Source organism: Patiria miniata, unplaced genomic scaffold (genome assembly GCF_015706575.1).
Source record: "Patiria miniata isolate m_02_andy unplaced genomic scaffold, ASM1570657v1 HiC_scaffold_4, whole genome shotgun sequence".
NCBI classification, from domain to species: domain Eukaryota; kingdom Metazoa; phylum Echinodermata; class Asteroidea; order Valvatida; family Asterinidae; genus Patiria; species Patiria miniata.
In genome coordinates this window covers 4,439,214-4,456,648 of record NW_024037071.1, presented here as the reverse complement: position 1 = coordinate 4,456,648, position 17,435 = coordinate 4,439,214, and the positions used below count along the sequence as shown (strand labels likewise).

The following is a 17,435-nucleotide window of genomic DNA, read 5'->3' as shown; positions in this document are numbered from 1 at the left end:
ACATTAGTTTCCCTCATTCGAGGGTTCTGGAAGTGCACTACCTTACCAGGGGTGAACTTTCAGGCTAAATTATCTACGAAATTTTCCGGCCGGAAATTTGGAAAGGTGTAGTCTGGTTCACTGACCTGACAATTTCCCCCGACGCCCACACGTCTAACTTGTAGGTCATGCAGCCTCCGTGGCTATTAAAAAATAAACATGACGACATTGACGGCCCTTTTTCAAAACTCGGCTTCGTTTCCGACTTCGCTTTATCACTAGTAAAATTTGAATGTTCCAATCTCATTTTAAAATAAATCACTTGCTTCATGTATACCGGTATGATAATACAGTTTGATATTTCTGTAAGAAACTATTGACTAATGTTGACCTGGAATCTTCAAAGTTAGGCACCCAAATAGCACTGTTAGCAGGTGCAGCCTAATGGAGACCACGCCAAGTTAAGTTTTGGAAAATCCCAGTAACGGTCGTCAAATTCAAAATAGTACATGACGCAGCAAAAAGTGCGCCCTTTCGTGTACGATCCGAGTGCATACTTGAGGCACAAAATCGTCGTTGAATTTCAAGTTTTCTAAATGCAAGCAATGAATATTTATTATCAACTAATTTTAAAAAGTTTTTAATAAGCAATTAGCAGTTAATAAAACCTATATTATACTCGGAAATACCCGGGCGATATACGATTGTCGGCGAAATGAATTCGGTAAACTTCGGACATTTTCGGAAAAAGGAGGAATTCCTCCCGTTTAAGTCACGTGAAATATATTTGTAATACAGTGTATTACTGGTGGCTAGCTGACCTAAGATTCATCAGGAATAGTCAAAATCTTTTGATCTGGGAACCAGACAAGGAAAGGTGGAGGGGATTATTCGACGCTTGGGGGCGCTTTTCAAGATACCCATAGGTATAGTACATCAGTGCAGGCCTTAAAGTATTTGACACTATAGGTTAACCACGTTTTTGCTCCCTGCTAGCAGTTTCTGTAATGTTAAATTTTACTGGCATGTGTATAGTTTAAGTTTACATCGAGCCTCTATTTTTTTAAATGGAGAAATAAAGAACCTAATTCACCAAAACGCCAGGCAGTTCTTGCCACGATTAAATTATGAGATCGGATTTAAATAATTGATTAGGTTCTACTGAGAACGGTTGCAACTGTTTTCTAGTGAAAGCAATTAAACTCCTCGAGTACAAAATGTCATTACATGAAGCCTAATTAATTGCACGAAATCTATCCGGTTCGTTAGCAAAAACGTCATACACGCCCGCTCACCACTGATTACTAGCGCCCATTGGATAAACGCTTGGTGTGCGTTAACTTAATTCCATTTGTTATATGCTACCAACCTCGTCCCCGGGGTGTCGAGCGTACTTTTTTAAAGCAGGTTACCAGCCAAAACTCCATGTGATGTATATACTCGTGATTAGTATTCACCTGTTGTTCGCTTAGCATGAAAATCACATGGAGTTTTGGCTGATAACCTGCTGTTATAAGCCAGACTTTTTTTTGTGCTAAGCAATTTTTTTTGCTTTGCAGCGCTGTGAAATTGGCCTCAGCCGAAGGCTCTGTCAAACTGGTGTTTGATAGTGTCAGCTTCTGTCAGGCTTAAACAGCGCCATCTTGTGTCTGAATATATACAGACGCTTTCCCTGATTATATTACCCAGCTATTGCTGCGTGAATGCGTTTGTTGTAACTGACTCCACTCAACTTCTCAAAAATCAAATAGATATGGGAATAATATGAAGCAAACATTCTAAAATGTAGGCAGTCAGTCTGTACGGCTAACATACGTACGGACTATTGCGTCATTTAGAGAGAGACAATGTTTGATTAAATGATTGCAAAACTGTCTTGCAACTGTAGGCGACATTCCTCAACCTATAGGGGGTGTATGAAAATCATATTAAAATTGCAGGTTTTCAGGACTGTTCAAGGGCGGATCCCGAACGCATTTTTTTTAGGGGGGGGGGGCGGGCCAAAACAAATTTTGGTCCCTCAGAAAGTGGATCAAAAAAAATACGGCGTGGGGAAATTGTTTTTGGATTCTAGATGCTCTGTGGAGCGATCTGAGGCAATTTCTGACCACTTTGATCATTTTTTTAAAGGAAAAGATGGTGGTGTACGCAGTGCCTGCCTATATTACGACATCACAGTAAAACCAAAAGGGGGGAGGGTCCCCAGATCCGCCCTTTGGACTCTCAGGGTTAACGAAAAATTATTTCTAATCCTTTCCTCCCCATCTGCACCCGTACCTTGGTCCATCCCCAAGGATCCCCGCCCCCCCCTCCCCCCGTCATTTCTCCTTACAGACCTCCCAGGTTTTTATTAACTGACCTATAAGTTGGGCAGTCACTTTCGCCATTAAGATCTTTTTCTTAGCCTGCCCAATGTCTTGCCCTCCTCGCTTAAAAAAAGCAAATAAAAAATCCCGACGGGACTGCTCTCGAAACCATTAATCTGTCAGTGCTGGTCGTTGTCATTTAACATGACACTGCCGCCTCCTCCCAGAGCTTTTCCTTTTATTTCTGAATCACGCCAAAAGCAATGAGATTTCCCCGAGATTGTTTTCTTTAAACAGGTGTCTTCACTGCACATTATTTTCCCTGGGAAATAATACTTCATTGATGGTTTGTCTTTTCTTTTAATTGGCAATTGGTAATTGACCTTTCAATAGAATTTTACCCAGGCAATGGAATTTAAAGGGACCGAACATTTTCACCCGAATGTAGATGCTACACTGAGTGAGATATCAAAATGAAGAGAAATAATGCCCCCCCCCCAATAAAACCCCTGATATATGACAAATTTTTCCTTAAGAGGCATGTTTAGGATCCAGTCACAAATTATTATGCTGATGTTATAGTGAAAAAAACACACTAACAAACAAAACCTCCGATTGGCAGAACTGTCACAGATAGCACGGCAACCAGTGACAAAATAATGCTCTGTACATTGGCACAAAGGGAACCAGCGCTCCCTAATTTTATTTACCCCAATATCAGTCAGAAAAAACAACAAGAGCATATATTTTAAAGTACAGCATTACGTTCTGCTTCAATGTGGACAATAAAACACTTTCATGTACATTTGTAAGTTTCTAATCAAAGGACACTTAAATTCTTCTAATAGCATACAGCGAAATATACGCTACGATTATTAATTTTAGATGTCAACATTAAGTCTTTATTCTAACCATTCACCGTAAACTCATGTTACTACATCTTTATAATTGCAACGGTGTCGTCACTACGGTTGCAATGAAAGTCATAGCACATGTCGAATATCTGTTAAACTGTAATCAAAATATTAGTCTGGTTCCTTGAGCTGATGACTTCCCGACGTCTCTCGATAAATCGTGTGTCAGGCAGCCAAAAACCGTTAACGAGCATTGTGTAAATTGTTCACCGGTGTAGTCTATTTACGAGCGTAGGCGCGGCCTACGTCAACTCTCGAATGTCAAGGAAAACGATGCCAAACTTGATTTTGAACCAGGAGAAAATCCTTCTGGTGTTGGTCACGTGACATTAATTTTGTGGCCACCTGTCTTCTTCCCCAAATCCCCAAAATTGTTAGAATCAAAATAATTGGTGCTAAAGCACAAACTAAATGTAGTGCAAAGTAAACACAAACCTACGGGCCTATTGTTTAATTAAGGACAACAATATTCAAATTGTTTGAAGCTACATTTTTTTCTGTGCATTTTAATAATTATTGTCATGGGTCCTTGTTTTAATGTCGCAGTTTTCTTATGGTCACATTTGGTGTACAGTGACAAGTATTCACATGTTGCTAAAAAGAAGAAAAAATGTGCTTCGTACGAGATAAGCAATATGCTTTCCAAGCCTAGAATTTAAAAAAATGGCTATGAAATCAGGCAATATTTTTCTATTTTTTTGTTACATAATGACTCAAGTCCGAAAAGTAACTCCAATGTTAAAACAAATCTACGAATATACTAAGACGTCGGTTTTCGATCTATGAATATTTTTGCTAATACTTATGACACTATTGTACCGTAACTGCATGTTTTGAAATGCATTTGCTTTGAAATAAATGCAACTGGTGCTTATATCCTAAGATAATTTTTACAAACTACATTGTTTGCAAAAAAATTAACTGCCGCTTAAGTAAACACACGTTTTTTGTCAGTCGTTACCTTTTACATGTCAAATTTGAGAATAAAAACTGGCAAAAACTGGTTTGGTAAGTTTAAGATTAATAGTTTTCTTAAAGTAGTTTGGGCGCAACGATTAAACGCTATAGTACTCATGTTGTATTTGTCCAAAAGACAATCATCCGATTTTGAGCGAAAGGGGACGTTGTAAAGCCGCCGTTCTGTGGGCACATACGGTAAAATCATCATGTTTATTTTAGCAATTAAGCAACTTTTCTTCAACCTCGTAATTAAAAAATTGTAAATATATAATTTTTTAATCGTAGCAGCAAGGAAACTTACGTCAATACCTTACGTCGACTGTTTGAAGCCCGAACATGGCGTCCTTATAGCGCCCTCTATTGCTCAAAATAGCTTTTTTTTTCATAAAAGAAAAAAGTTGAATAAAACAATGTTGTTTTTAATCCGAAGGATAATTTTTTGACGCTTCGTGTGACTGTTACACGACATATATTCAATTTCTAACTGTCATAACTTTTATAAAGTCAGTCGATTATTTGAAGTACTGTCCTCATTTTAAACTTTATCGTCTCTTTATCAAGGAACGGTAAGAGACATGCTCACATCAATACAATAATTTTTCGTGTCTAATTCGAACAGTTGACACTACGTACAATGGTTGCCGCTATAAAATTAACATTTGTCTGTTGTTGTCATTAATTTGTTTTGACTTCTTGATGTATGCTCCCAAATAATCCCATTTGTTTATTTAAACAAATGTAAGTTCAACCCCAATTGATCGATTGAATTCCCCGGTTAATCTTATCCTGTGTGTCTTATTGATATGTGGGCTTGCTGCTGCAGGCCACGTCCACATGACAAGCGCCCTCTTGCGGCGAGCAGCAGACGGAATCGGCGACGCAGCGGCCGTAACCATCGCTACCGCATGGTGCTCCTTGGAGCTGACATATTGATGACGTTTTTGACGTCACGCAGGGCAGGGCCTCTTCCGTCATGAAAAAGCAGCCCCCGGCGGCGTAGCTGCAGCAGGTGCCGAACATGACACACTGGCCACTGTTTTGTGGCCCACATTGGGTGCACTGTGGAAAGAAAAAGAAGGGTTTGTAAGCTGTGGGGTAACATCAATTCAATCAATGCAAATAGAAGATACTGAAACAGCTCTTGTCAAGATTCAGATTGGAACTCAAGCCCACCCTCTTAGGTTTCTCGGGGAGCCTGTTAACCGGGTTTGACTGAGCTACCATGGTCAGCTGACCAAAGATCGTGATGTGATTGGTCAGTTTACCTTGTTTGAATGACAGGCCAGCATGAAGGGGCCAGTCATGCTAGATTGGGTCTTTGGTTCACTTATTGACTTCTCAACTCATGATGTTTTTTCTTAAACCCGACCTTTGCAATAAGCATCGCAATAATATTAATATTCCAAATATAGGTATTTCCAAATCCGGCAAAAACAAAATGCCCTAAATTTCCCCAAGTAATTTTTTTTTCGAAAACGAAATCAAAACCTTTAATGTTAATTGCTGTGTAATTTATTTTAATGATGTTGAATTCAAGACGGTACTTCTGAGGCAATATTTTTGTTAAAACAAACTTCATTGATATGTACTTACTTGATTTGCATTCTCTAGGGTCGAGCCCGATCGCTTGCCGTAAAAGAAACCGTTCCTTTTGCCATAGAAGAACCCGTTCCGCTTGCTCGTTCTCAGGGCAGACCCCCTGGGCGTGACCTCGGTCTCGACCTCGTCTTCCTCGTTCCCATCGATCCCTAGGTTGGTGTCGCTGAGGCGGTTGCCATACAAGCGATAGCCCGGTTTGGCTGGCCGGGTCTGACTCTCCCCCTCCCCAGTGCTGTATGAGTTTGTCAGGCTGTTGGCCAGGAGTTGCCGTAACTGCTGGTCAGTTAAGCCGACATCTTTGGACCAGTACTTATCCGATTCACGGCCCTCTCTGCGAATCTGTGGGGAAATATCACACTGTGTTGATTCTATATCATATATGCTGTTTATTTTCTCGAAGGCAATTAAACCCAGCAACATAAGCTATTGGAAATCAAAATATCAAACTGATTGGGGAAACAATTCTATTAACATACTAGAAAATTAATTATAACTCTTAGTAAACATAGGCCAGACAACATAGGGATCGTCGCCCACTGGCACCATACTGAACGTTTATCTAACACAGCGCCCTCAAGGCCATTTGTTGTAGTTAGGAGGCCTCAAGAATATATTTAGAAGTGGACAATTTGCTTTTACAAGATATTTGACGTCTGATATTGAAAACATTGATTACTTTTTTGTGGTACAACTATACACGTTTTGTCAACAGCAAGTTACTGCTGGCTTCTTGGATTGAAGTTTCATCCACTCAATCGTGCGCCTTTGGAACAAACTTACAGAACGCGTCGTGACCAATAAAACACTGGTCTCAATAATCTTTCAAATGTACTACTGAGTGTTATATTCTTTTCCCATCAATCCCTTGAATAGCACAATAATCACATAAGTCGTCTCTTGAGCAGAAACGAATCATGTGATAGGCAAATCAATGATAGTCGCACTATAAAATTATGCCATTGTTTACTACTGAAAAGTCAACTGTTACCTTGACTTTTTGTGAGAGAGATCCGTTGGCCGTTTCTGCCCATGTGAATGCAACAAGTATCGTGACCACCACGATAACGACACCTATGAGTGATACGGACCTGCCTCCCATTGTCTCACCCAGCTTGCTTCGGCCGGTTCCCGCCTTCGCCCCTCCTTACTCTTAAGGCAGTCTGCAACAAAGACAAACAAATCTAAGTTGATTAAAAACTTTCAAGGCTTCATCTGATACACAAGTGGCCAACCACTTATCTAGTACCCATCGCCCTATCCAAGGGAATTGATTGTGACCTCTAATTTACTTGAGTTCTCATTGGATAGATTTTGTGTAACCTGTGACCCACGGCCAGCAATTTTTAGTGGCGCATATGTGGTATGGAAACACAAATCGCGATCCGGAACATGCTGTCGACTACTCCACCATTTTAGGTTACTTGCATCGGCTACGTGCATCTCTTGTCAGGTGACATGATTGTGATTCCATTAGCAGCATTTTTTGATCTCATACGTCCCCCAAACTCGTCTCTGAGGGTTTCTAATATTAAACCTTTTACGTCACTCGACCCAATAACATGACCATGTGGCCCAGAATATACCCGGAATGTAGCTGAATCATGAACGAAAATGGTTAAGATTGATCAGTTGTGGTGGAGCGCTACGTTCTTATATCTTCACGGTTGTTCGTTTCTGTCAGAGTCACTTTAAAATTACTTCTTTTTTTTCCAGTTTAATGCAACCAAATGGAGGAGTGATTTGATTAGTGGAGCAATATCATTCCTAATCATTCCTTTTGAGAATTCACTGGCACGTCTGCCGTGATTTACACTCGCATAATTCACAGACATCGCCCACCATTACAGTCCCATTCCACAGTGGACAGGATGCATGAACTAAATCAAATCCCTCCACGGAGTACGGTCGAATGGAAAATAGACCGATGATTTAAAACCGTGACAGAAATTCACCCTCCTTACCCTATTCCCTTACAGAAATTCGGTTGATAACGTAGAGACCTTTAAACTTATCATGACGTCCGAGCTGCACTTAGCCTGTGTATTCCTCGTAATGCAAATAGTAAGTGGAACGACAAGATATATATTTTTGAAGTCACCAAAAATTTGGATTGAAAGAGCGAAAGCTTTACCAGAGTCTAATTGGTGCTGTTAAAATCTAATATCATCAGAGCACAGTATATGCACGGTACCAACTGAGCTATCCATCCTCTGTTTTGAGTCGCTTAGTTGGATGAGCGCAGGTTCAAATCCAACTTAAGTAAAGTTCTTTTGCTCAACTTATATCATGAAAATTGAACAAGTGAACCTAATCAGTTTACCTTGATTTTTTTTTATTTATTATTTTTTTTGGCCGCCAGTTTCATCCACACACAAACAACAACTGTAAAATCATCTGCATGGCAGTCAATGCCCAAGTTCGTATTCTCCATAAAGGTTGCCTTGCGTGGGTGGGGAGGTTAAGTGTTCCCGTGTCAAGGGCGGACGGGGAGGGGGAGGCTGTCTTCTGACTCAATTTTAATAAATTTGTATTAATAACATAATGATGAACTATAGTGCAATGGTCATTAAATTCAACGGCTTAAATGAACTGGCGACATGGAGACTGTTTGCAGGTACCGCAATAGTGCTGAAGAAAGATATTACATTTGTTCAGTTATTTCAATTTAATTTTGCAGCACTATTAAGTTAGGCTTAAGCTATTAATATCAAGCAATCTCGTACCTTGAAAAACGACAAATGGGCACAATTGCCTGGCTTTAAGTCAAAACGCAAATATTAAAGAATAAAATAAGCGAATCACTCATAGTCATATCAATGACATTCGAGTAGCGTGCTATCTGCACTAGGTGCACATCCAAAACTCCAATATAGCAATTAGGGAAGGAACGGAGTGATGTCGTATTCAGTTTTAAATGTGGTATGTAGGTACTTGACTAAAACAACTCCTGGGACTTCAATTTAAAAAAATGATGTTTCAAACTTCAAATGGCAACTGACAAAATTGGCTGGAGCGGGGTATGAACCTGCGACCTCCGGATGTCCGTGCTGATGCTCCACCAACTGAGCTGACCAGCCCTATGTTGGCGGTTCCCCCATTTCACCTAGTCAGTTTCCATTTGTGGTCCATTTGAAAATGTACATTTTTGAGATAGCAATGAAAATAATAGAACGCAAAGAGAAAAATGGGGGTGCAAATTTATATTTAAAGATGCTGTTATCATATCAATAAGTACTAGATCCATTTGCAAGCAAAATCTAATCAATTACTTGTACAAATAGAAACGAAGAACAAAGGGTACCTATAATATACATCATTGAGACCGAAGTTAAAATGAAGTAGACGCACGGGAGCGAGGTTGTAAATCACGACAGTCTGTTTTAAAAGGCCGTGGATCAGCATAAACATTTCACGAGTAATGCTTTCTTCACCGAGACTGAAACTTTAAATAATTGTGTTATGGAGCATGACGAAAAAAACATTACTTGTGGATCTCTTTAAGTACGATTGGTCCGACGCTGTCTTCAAGGCCAGGGTCGGTACACTTTACCGCAAGTTGCTCAGAATGGAAGGGCAGACGTACTGTCTCCCTACAAACTGAGGCAGTTACCGCAAAATGTGGAAGCCATGGCAACAGATGATTATACAAGGGACTTTGTGCCGAGTAGCGGAAGTGCATTGATTGCTTGTTTGTCACTGTAATTACAGAGTAATTGTTTGAACCCAATAATTGGGTTTGTAATATTGGAGTGAGCCACAGCTAGGTCAAAATTACGAGAGCAAAATGTACAAGGGATAACAAGTCAATAGACTAACTTCCAAAATATGTGAAAACCCAGTTACAATTAACTCGGACATAAACTAATATAAACACTTTAATCATGCACAAAAATTGCCCACACAAGGTTTATGACCAGCATTTGTAAATCGCTGTGTAGCATGGTGGTATGAGAAAATAATAAATAATGCAGGTGAACTTAAGTGTGGCTTAAAGGCATGGTGGAACATTCGTCATGTACACAGAAACGAACCTATCGATTTATAATGTTAAAAAAGCTCAAAGTGAAGACAAGGCTGGTACCGAATACCCTGTGAAATTAATCCACCTGAAATGGTATTGTATTGAAAGAAAACAATGAAGGTGGTTTTAAAAAAAAGTGTGCCCGGTGCGTAAATTCCACTGAATCAATATTGCAAGGATTACCCATAAACCGAGCCCTCAACGTCACATGTGCTAACCGGCTGCATGAGATAATTATGTCCCGAGCGAATCCACTTATACGAGACCAAACATTTGTGGATATATTTTCTTTGGGGTTTTCAAATTGTATAATATTTACTAAGCCAACATTTCAGGAGGTTAGTTGTTATCCGGCTTTTTTTTTTAAATTATTTATATTCCCTAGATAGTTGGAGTTAGCTTCACAAAGAAGCTCACCCCGAACTAAAAAATATATTTGGTCAATGTTTGCGTACATTTTCAGAATTTTCGATCCCTATATAACGTTCTCATGGAGAGCATTCCATAATCTAGTGTAGTGGGAGGTGAAGGATCGTTGGTTTCTACAAATTAGTTTTTTTCAAGCCCCCAGAAGCCAAAAGCATATGGTCCTTTGTGCATTTAAATTACGCAGATAAAGAGAGAAATGACCAACTTTAACTGCCGGGTACTTTCAGCTATAGCCTTATTTGTATCATAGGAAGAGCGGTATCACAAACGATTAGACAGAGTTGGTAACATCAAAGCTGGCGCTTGGAGCGGTTTGTCATTGCGACTTAACGTCAGCGACGAAGTACAACGGAACTGAAGGTGGAACGACCCCTCTTCGGCCAGGTACTTGGATCTTCCCTGACCCGCTAGATCACACTTTTCGCGGCACTTTTTTTTTCTCTCTGGCAACCTCGTGAATGCGTGATCGTGAAATAATCTCATTTAGCTTACATATCACGAAAGACAGGCGTTCCCGCTGGTCATTTTGTTATAGTGGGTTAATTGGTTGCTCACTTTAGGCAAACAGACCGCCTATCTTCCTAATTGGATACACGAACGGGAAACCGTGTACAGTGAAAATGAAAACCATTTAAGCGACTGACCTGCACCAATTGATGCTATACAAATGCCAACCTCTTGTCTCTAATTATGTAACTTGAATATATTTAGGCAGATATCTATACACACGTAAGCCCAATTTCATAAGCGACACTGTTTGGCACTATATTCGCTTGCTCGCAGTAATAGGCTTGTCCGTATCAAGCGAGCCTTAAGGGGACAAATAATAGTATCTTATTAAGGATTTATATGGCGACTCCGTGAAGATGATACTGAGTTGGGTTTAAACTAATACGTCATGTTTTATTCAACGAGGTAGATCCCACACGATCTTGAGTTGAGCTGAAATATATTTTGAATACCACAACGCAATAATCGAATACCCAAAAATCGTCTTTTGTGAATAAAAGGTATTGCCAAATCTTATCAAAATTTGTCCCCTCCCTACTACTCCAAATCATTATAATTATTATGTTCATCTCAAGTAATCGCTCCAAATGTCAGACTCTTATGTGTTAAACTACTTTAGAAGAACCGTGTGTAGCATTTACTAAAATATTGATGCACAAAACCATCGGTTAAAAAAATGTATGTAGGGCCAAAAAAAAAAAGTCTCCGGTTTCTGGTATGCGCGCGCGTCGCCGTAGCCATGCGCTTCGGCAAAATGAAAAAGTTTTTTTTTCAATGAAAGATGATGTCTCAAAACCGCCAAACTCACTGGTTTGACTGGAATTCTGCTGCTGCGCAATTTCAACGTGTTTTTAGATGGGGTTATGATCGAGAATAAGCTTTATGTGGCCTCTCTGGACTCCCATGTATTTGCACTAAGTTTAGTCGGGCATCATTTGCAGTCATCAGCCGACATTTGAAGCAAATTTAAAGCAAAAAAGTCGGGTAAAAAAAAAAAAAAGCCGCGTCGCCGCACCACTTTTTGGACAAGCTCCACACCAGAAACCGGAGACTTTTTTTTGGCCTAGTACAACTATGTGATGTTTTATCTTGTGATAGTTCATGTTAACGATCGTCTTTCTATTATCAAAATATAAATGTGCACACTAAGACAATAACACCACTGCTTATTGTGATACCGTTTATTACCACCGGAAATAGATTTGCTTAGGCCTACGTTACAATTAAATTTCGTGTTTTGTTTGAGAGAAAAGGGAATAACGATGACGAATGGCCTAATGCTGCATTGGTTTACGAAAGATAGCCCAATGACATTCAACTTTCTTCATTAAGTGAACTATACAGAAGTTCTTTTGTTTTGTACGTCGAGCACATTATAGTCACGGCCAAACTTATTCGTGCGCTCGTCATACAGACAATACACAAAATCAATCTACACAATACAGCTACGAGTACCAAACATTTCAATAGCCTCGCCGTTGATATTTCGTAAGATAATTAAAAACGGTGAAGGGAAGACTATAAGTCTCCATAAGAGTACATCTGCAGGTCAGATTAGAAAAAGCTTCTATAATCATTCACGACAAGTCTGGGCGGAAGAAGGAAATTTGACGGGGAGTCATGATCATCATCCCCGTCTGGGTAAAAAATATCCATCCGTTATTTCTAGCCGTTTAGAATGCACAACACTGACACATCAATTTCAGCCCGCGGCGCTAGAGTGATTACATACATCATGCGAATCGACAGAGAAGAAATATCTCGTGGTATATATTACTAGTGGGCGAAGTCTTATGATATGATGTTGCATGAAAACCTAGGATTTAATCTTACAAAAATGTTACCCAACTTTTTAAATTAGAACCGTAAGCCTCGAGAACTGAAAACGATGATTTCTGTTAATGTCAAACTGTAAGTGGCCTTCGGAACTGATGCTTTGTCTTTATAATCAAAACTGACCATGCAATTAAATAAAGGGACGTAACCAACCTCGTTCCCAGTGCTTACTTTATTTCCAACCGTGTTTCCAATAGTAAACCCTGGATAGTAAACTTTCTTCCTGTATCCTGATTCGATATCGCAATTGGCTAGTAATAGATTTTTATCGTGTAATTGGTGTTGTTATTCACAACGTGCAGTACGTGTTTTCACGATCATTCGTCCACGCTTTCACAAAAACATTCCTTTCCTTTTCCAATTTGCTCATATCAATATGACATGTGATACTGCATGTTGTCTCGATAAGATCGTAACAGTTTAATTAAATAAATCGCGTTTTCGTAACTCACGCTGTGCTCGCGCTGCGACGAATTGACTCTGTTTTTACCCCCGACACCGCATACAAAAACGAACGATAATGTAACGCACATGCAGGACCAGACTATTCCTCATTTGCATACGTGTCCAAAAATCTTGCACATGCAAATGATCCAATACCAGGGTGAGAGAGCAGGTAGTGATGGGCGCGTACTGCTCAACACCCTGGGGTCGAGGTTGGGACGTAACGGTTACGTACGAGAACCATTTCATTTAAGACTAACGCATGCGCGTTATGGTCAGTACAAACTACACGTGGTTGCACCAAAAGATAAGATTCACAATGAAGTGCGCCACCAAGAGGTTACCACAAGGGGTCGCTTTTTTTCACAAAATTAAACAGTTTAACAATTTCTTGGAATCACTCAGTGGTTTAGCCTCAACAAAATTCAGAATTTACACAAAGGGTGAAAAGGTGTTTGTACTTGTAAGTAATTCATCATAAGGTTGGAAAGATGCAGCCAGAATGACTCCCACCCAGGCCACAGTTCAATGGCATTGATCTAATAAGTTCGGAAACGTGTCCCATATTGAATATGGGTCGGCCTTGCTGGCTCTTATCCAATTTGGATTAAAAGAAAATGAAAGGAAGATATAAGGTCCCAGAAGGGTCATGCTTTTGAAGCCTGCGTACAGTGACCACAACTGCACTCTACTGACTGGACACATGAGACACAGTCAAGACTTCCATTTCCGACATGAGGTTTTTTTTCAATTAGGCGAAGTCACAAATGGAAGCTTCATTCTGTGTACAATGTTAGCCCTTGTTTTTTTTATTTATTTTTTTCTATTAAGCGCTTTCCACGAAACGATGATGGAGATATTAATTAAAAGAAAAACGAAAGGTCGCATTGCGGTTTTCATGTAAAATTTTAGGCTACACAATTTTGGCCCACAACAATCGAGCTGTCGGAACACTATAGTCGTAATTCTAGTCACACGTTTACTGCTTCCCAACCGTTGCCCCAAAACTGTGTCGTCATTGTTTTGTGGCCTTTACTTTGAAATGTAAGGTCTTTGTATTCAAAGGTTTTTGACACTATCGGAAGATGGCAGCGTTTTCTGTCTCATGATTCAATGATTCACTGCCAGAAACACGTACTAAGCACCCCTCCCCCCCCCAAAAAAAAAACCAAAGAGAGAGAAAGACAGAAAGAAAGAAGAAAAGAAAGAAAGAAAGAGTTAACATTATTTGGATTTGACACAGACCTTTTAAACACGATATTTTAACAATCTATAACACTAAATGTTGGCACTTTTCAGGCGAATATTACCTTTAACCTAGCCAGCATCTCAATGTTCCTTGAATATAAAGTGAAGTCTGGAAGGCAAAACAATAACCCGCTCGGGTAATTCTTTCTGTGAGAATTGGTGTACGGGTCATTGTTCAAGACCGGACCGAAGACTTGGAACAAAGGGTTCCGTGAAATAACAATAATCCCGAAGACCTCGGTCCACGTCCTCATAGCTCTCAAGTCCTGATAGTTTGCATATACCAACCTTATATAATGTCAAGTTAAACAAGAGTTTATATCCAAACAATATAAGAACAAAAGAGGGAACAATACTGGCAACACCAGACATTCAAACTCCTTTTCTGATTGAAATCAACTTCCCAAATGAGGACAGTCCTCGATTGAAAAACGTATACCAGAGGATACCAAACCAATTAGAGGTGTTTCATGTACAACAGAAGAATATCTATTTTGATGCCCTTTTTTTTAAACGATGTGAGTGGGTGAAAGAACGATCTTCCACACAGACCAAGCAAGACGCTGGTAACACAAGTTGGACAATATTGGTCCAAATTCCTAGTTGGGGAAATGGGAGGGAAGGGTTAATTTCGTGTGTCACATCTCGTCGGAAGGTAGATGCATCACATAATGACTGTAGAATGAGCCCGCACGATCAAGGAAAACTAGAGGCCCTTTCCTACAGAGGAAGGCTAGTCACTGACCACATTGCTATGTTATTTTCTAGGCATTCTTCCTTTTATCACTTATACAGATTTATATCGCCGTACAACATTTCAACAAGTCTTGAGATAAAGCAATACCAGTGCATTATAATAAATGATCGATTTAATTGATCAGAATGAGCATATGAAGGAAAAGAAATTGCTTATAATATGACAATGTCTACAAATGTCTCTTGTATTCAAGGAAGCTAATATCACACCACTTTTTTCAACTCAATTAAAACCAATTTACTTAACGTACCTTAAAAATGCCAACATCTGTGTTAAGAAAATACAATGAGAAGAACAACCTCTTGTTGTTGAACAAGGTTAAAAATAGCATGAAAAAAAATCAAGGCTCACTATGGTCCTTTCACGCACGTCCAATCGGTATATTTCAATGCGCATTTCTATGCAGTACAAATACTCTAAATTTATTAGCCTTCAGGGAGCATTTCCTGTAATTCCTTCTCAATCAAGCCGGTTGTGCAACCCACAAAATGTACATTTTGTGTCACATCCAGTTCAATCAAGTGGTTTAACCCAATTTAGGGAAACCCAGTATCCGAAAACTAAACATAAAGATGTTGTTCGGAGCTAGGTGGACTTGCAAAGGGGCTACGATTACAGTTTAAAGTTTGATTGATGCTTTGATTATACTGTCGTTGCTTATAATCTGAACAGAACCTCACCAACATGAAGTTCTAGAATGAAAAAAAAATGTACATTACTTAATTACGCGTAAATTTTGAATTTGAAACTTTTTCATAGAAAATGACATAATTTTATAACCAGTTGACACAAGGGAGTTGACTTATTAGCAAATGCTGCAATGAACGGACTACATATGCGAATGCCAATTCATTTTCATCAACAAAAATGCACGTTGGAAGTACTCTTAAAATTATCGGTCGGAAGGAAGGGCGCCCTCGTCAGAGTGACTGAAATCAGCAAGCGTTTGTGTCAACGAAGCCACGTTTCATTGTTAACTCGTTTGACGTGGGAGGCCAGCTAGGCACAACACGAGTGCTAGGGCAGGGGTCGTTTCACAGCGTGATCAGTTCTTTATGTGTTTCTCCTACGTATCCATCCGCCACAGGGGAAGAGCATTTAGGGGAACAGTTTGAGGGGCAGAGCGGAGACAACTGTTGTCGTTTTCGCTTCGACCGCAGCCGCAATGATATAAATTTCATTACGAGCCTCAGCCAGCAGCTGAATCGGTCCATCACTTTGGTCCACAATCCCGACCAGCTCCTTGTCCTATTAGGAAGCCTGGCCTTTGATGCCCGGAGACTCGGCACAGCTGACCCACTCTATTTGCCCGGCCTTCCGGCAACCAACTTGAGGCAATCCCGGTTCAGCCCAGGGTGCATTGTGTGTACTATGAGCTTAAACTAAGCAATCAAACCGACACAAAAGGGGGCTGTTGAAGATGCTCCAATGTGAAGCCACAGACTGATGGATGGTCTTCACGACCAAATTAATTAATCTTGTTGAATACTCCTCCATTTTGCGCCTTTGGGCCGGTAATTAAAACACATGGGTTTTCTCGGTAGAAAGAAAAATACACTGTCCAACAATTTTAACACAGCAAATTGAATACTTACGCCTATATAAACAAAGCGAATTCGCTTATTACCGCAACGATCATAGAAATGACATCATAATTATTATCAAATGAGCATTTGTATGCGATAAAGTGGAAGAAAAATTTCGGTTGGGTTATTTGAAAGTGTATTTTTGTCTCTCCCGATGAGACACCCTCTTAAGATTGACCTCCCGATGAGACAACGGATTGTGATACATCCGTTTCTTCGGGAGGCACATCATATCCAAGACTTCATCGTGTAACCTTCAATCTGGTCTTGCTTTGATTTGATCAGTGGGATGTCTCGGTGGTAATACGAATACCGATTGGGTCGGGAATCCGAACTGACAGGCTGACTCGGTCCTTAATGAAGCCCAATTATTGATGATAAAAATCGAGATAATTGATTAAAAGAGCAAATCTTGTCTTTGCGCACGGGCTGCTTGTGCACGGGGGCACGCTGCCCAGACTGACCAATGACTCCTGAGTATATGGCTCATTTAATTAAACAGTTCTTTTCAGCGAAGATTCGTCATTACAAATGTCAATATTAATACAAGCCGAATGCCGTGCTTACATGACGTGGCTGAACTTTTATTTCCATGGTGCAAAGCCACAGGCTTATTAAATTTCCACAAATCGACGATTGACTGATGCCGCGACATGCACTTTAATTCATACGCCGAACCGTCCGCACGGTTTATTTCATTATACGCACAATTCTTGCAAATCAGTTATTTCTGGGATTGTGAACATCTCTCCAAGTACAGTCCCGAGGAACTCCGTGCGAAGAACGACAAAGAGCAACCCCATGATTAAATTACTGTATACTGAGAGGTTTTCTATATAGTTCGTG

At 40.0% G+C, this 17,435-nt stretch overlaps 1 protein-coding gene across 1 annotated transcript; it reads right to left on the bottom strand.

Annotated features, from left to right (window-relative positions):
* Positions 1-2,942: 2,942 nt before the first annotated feature.
* Positions 2,943-6,921, bottom strand: LOC119740130. The gene is made up of 3 exons (XM_038215335.1): positions 6,747-6,921; positions 5,753-6,097; positions 2,943-5,218 (listed from the first exon to the last, which is right to left on the bottom strand). The coding sequence occupies exons 1-3, from the start codon at positions 6,855-6,857 to the stop codon at positions 4,955-4,957; spliced, it is 720 nt and encodes a 239-aa protein (XP_038071263.1). The 5' UTR covers positions 6,858-6,921; the 3' UTR covers positions 2,943-4,954.
* Between the last annotated feature and the right edge of the window lie 10,514 nt (positions 6,922-17,435).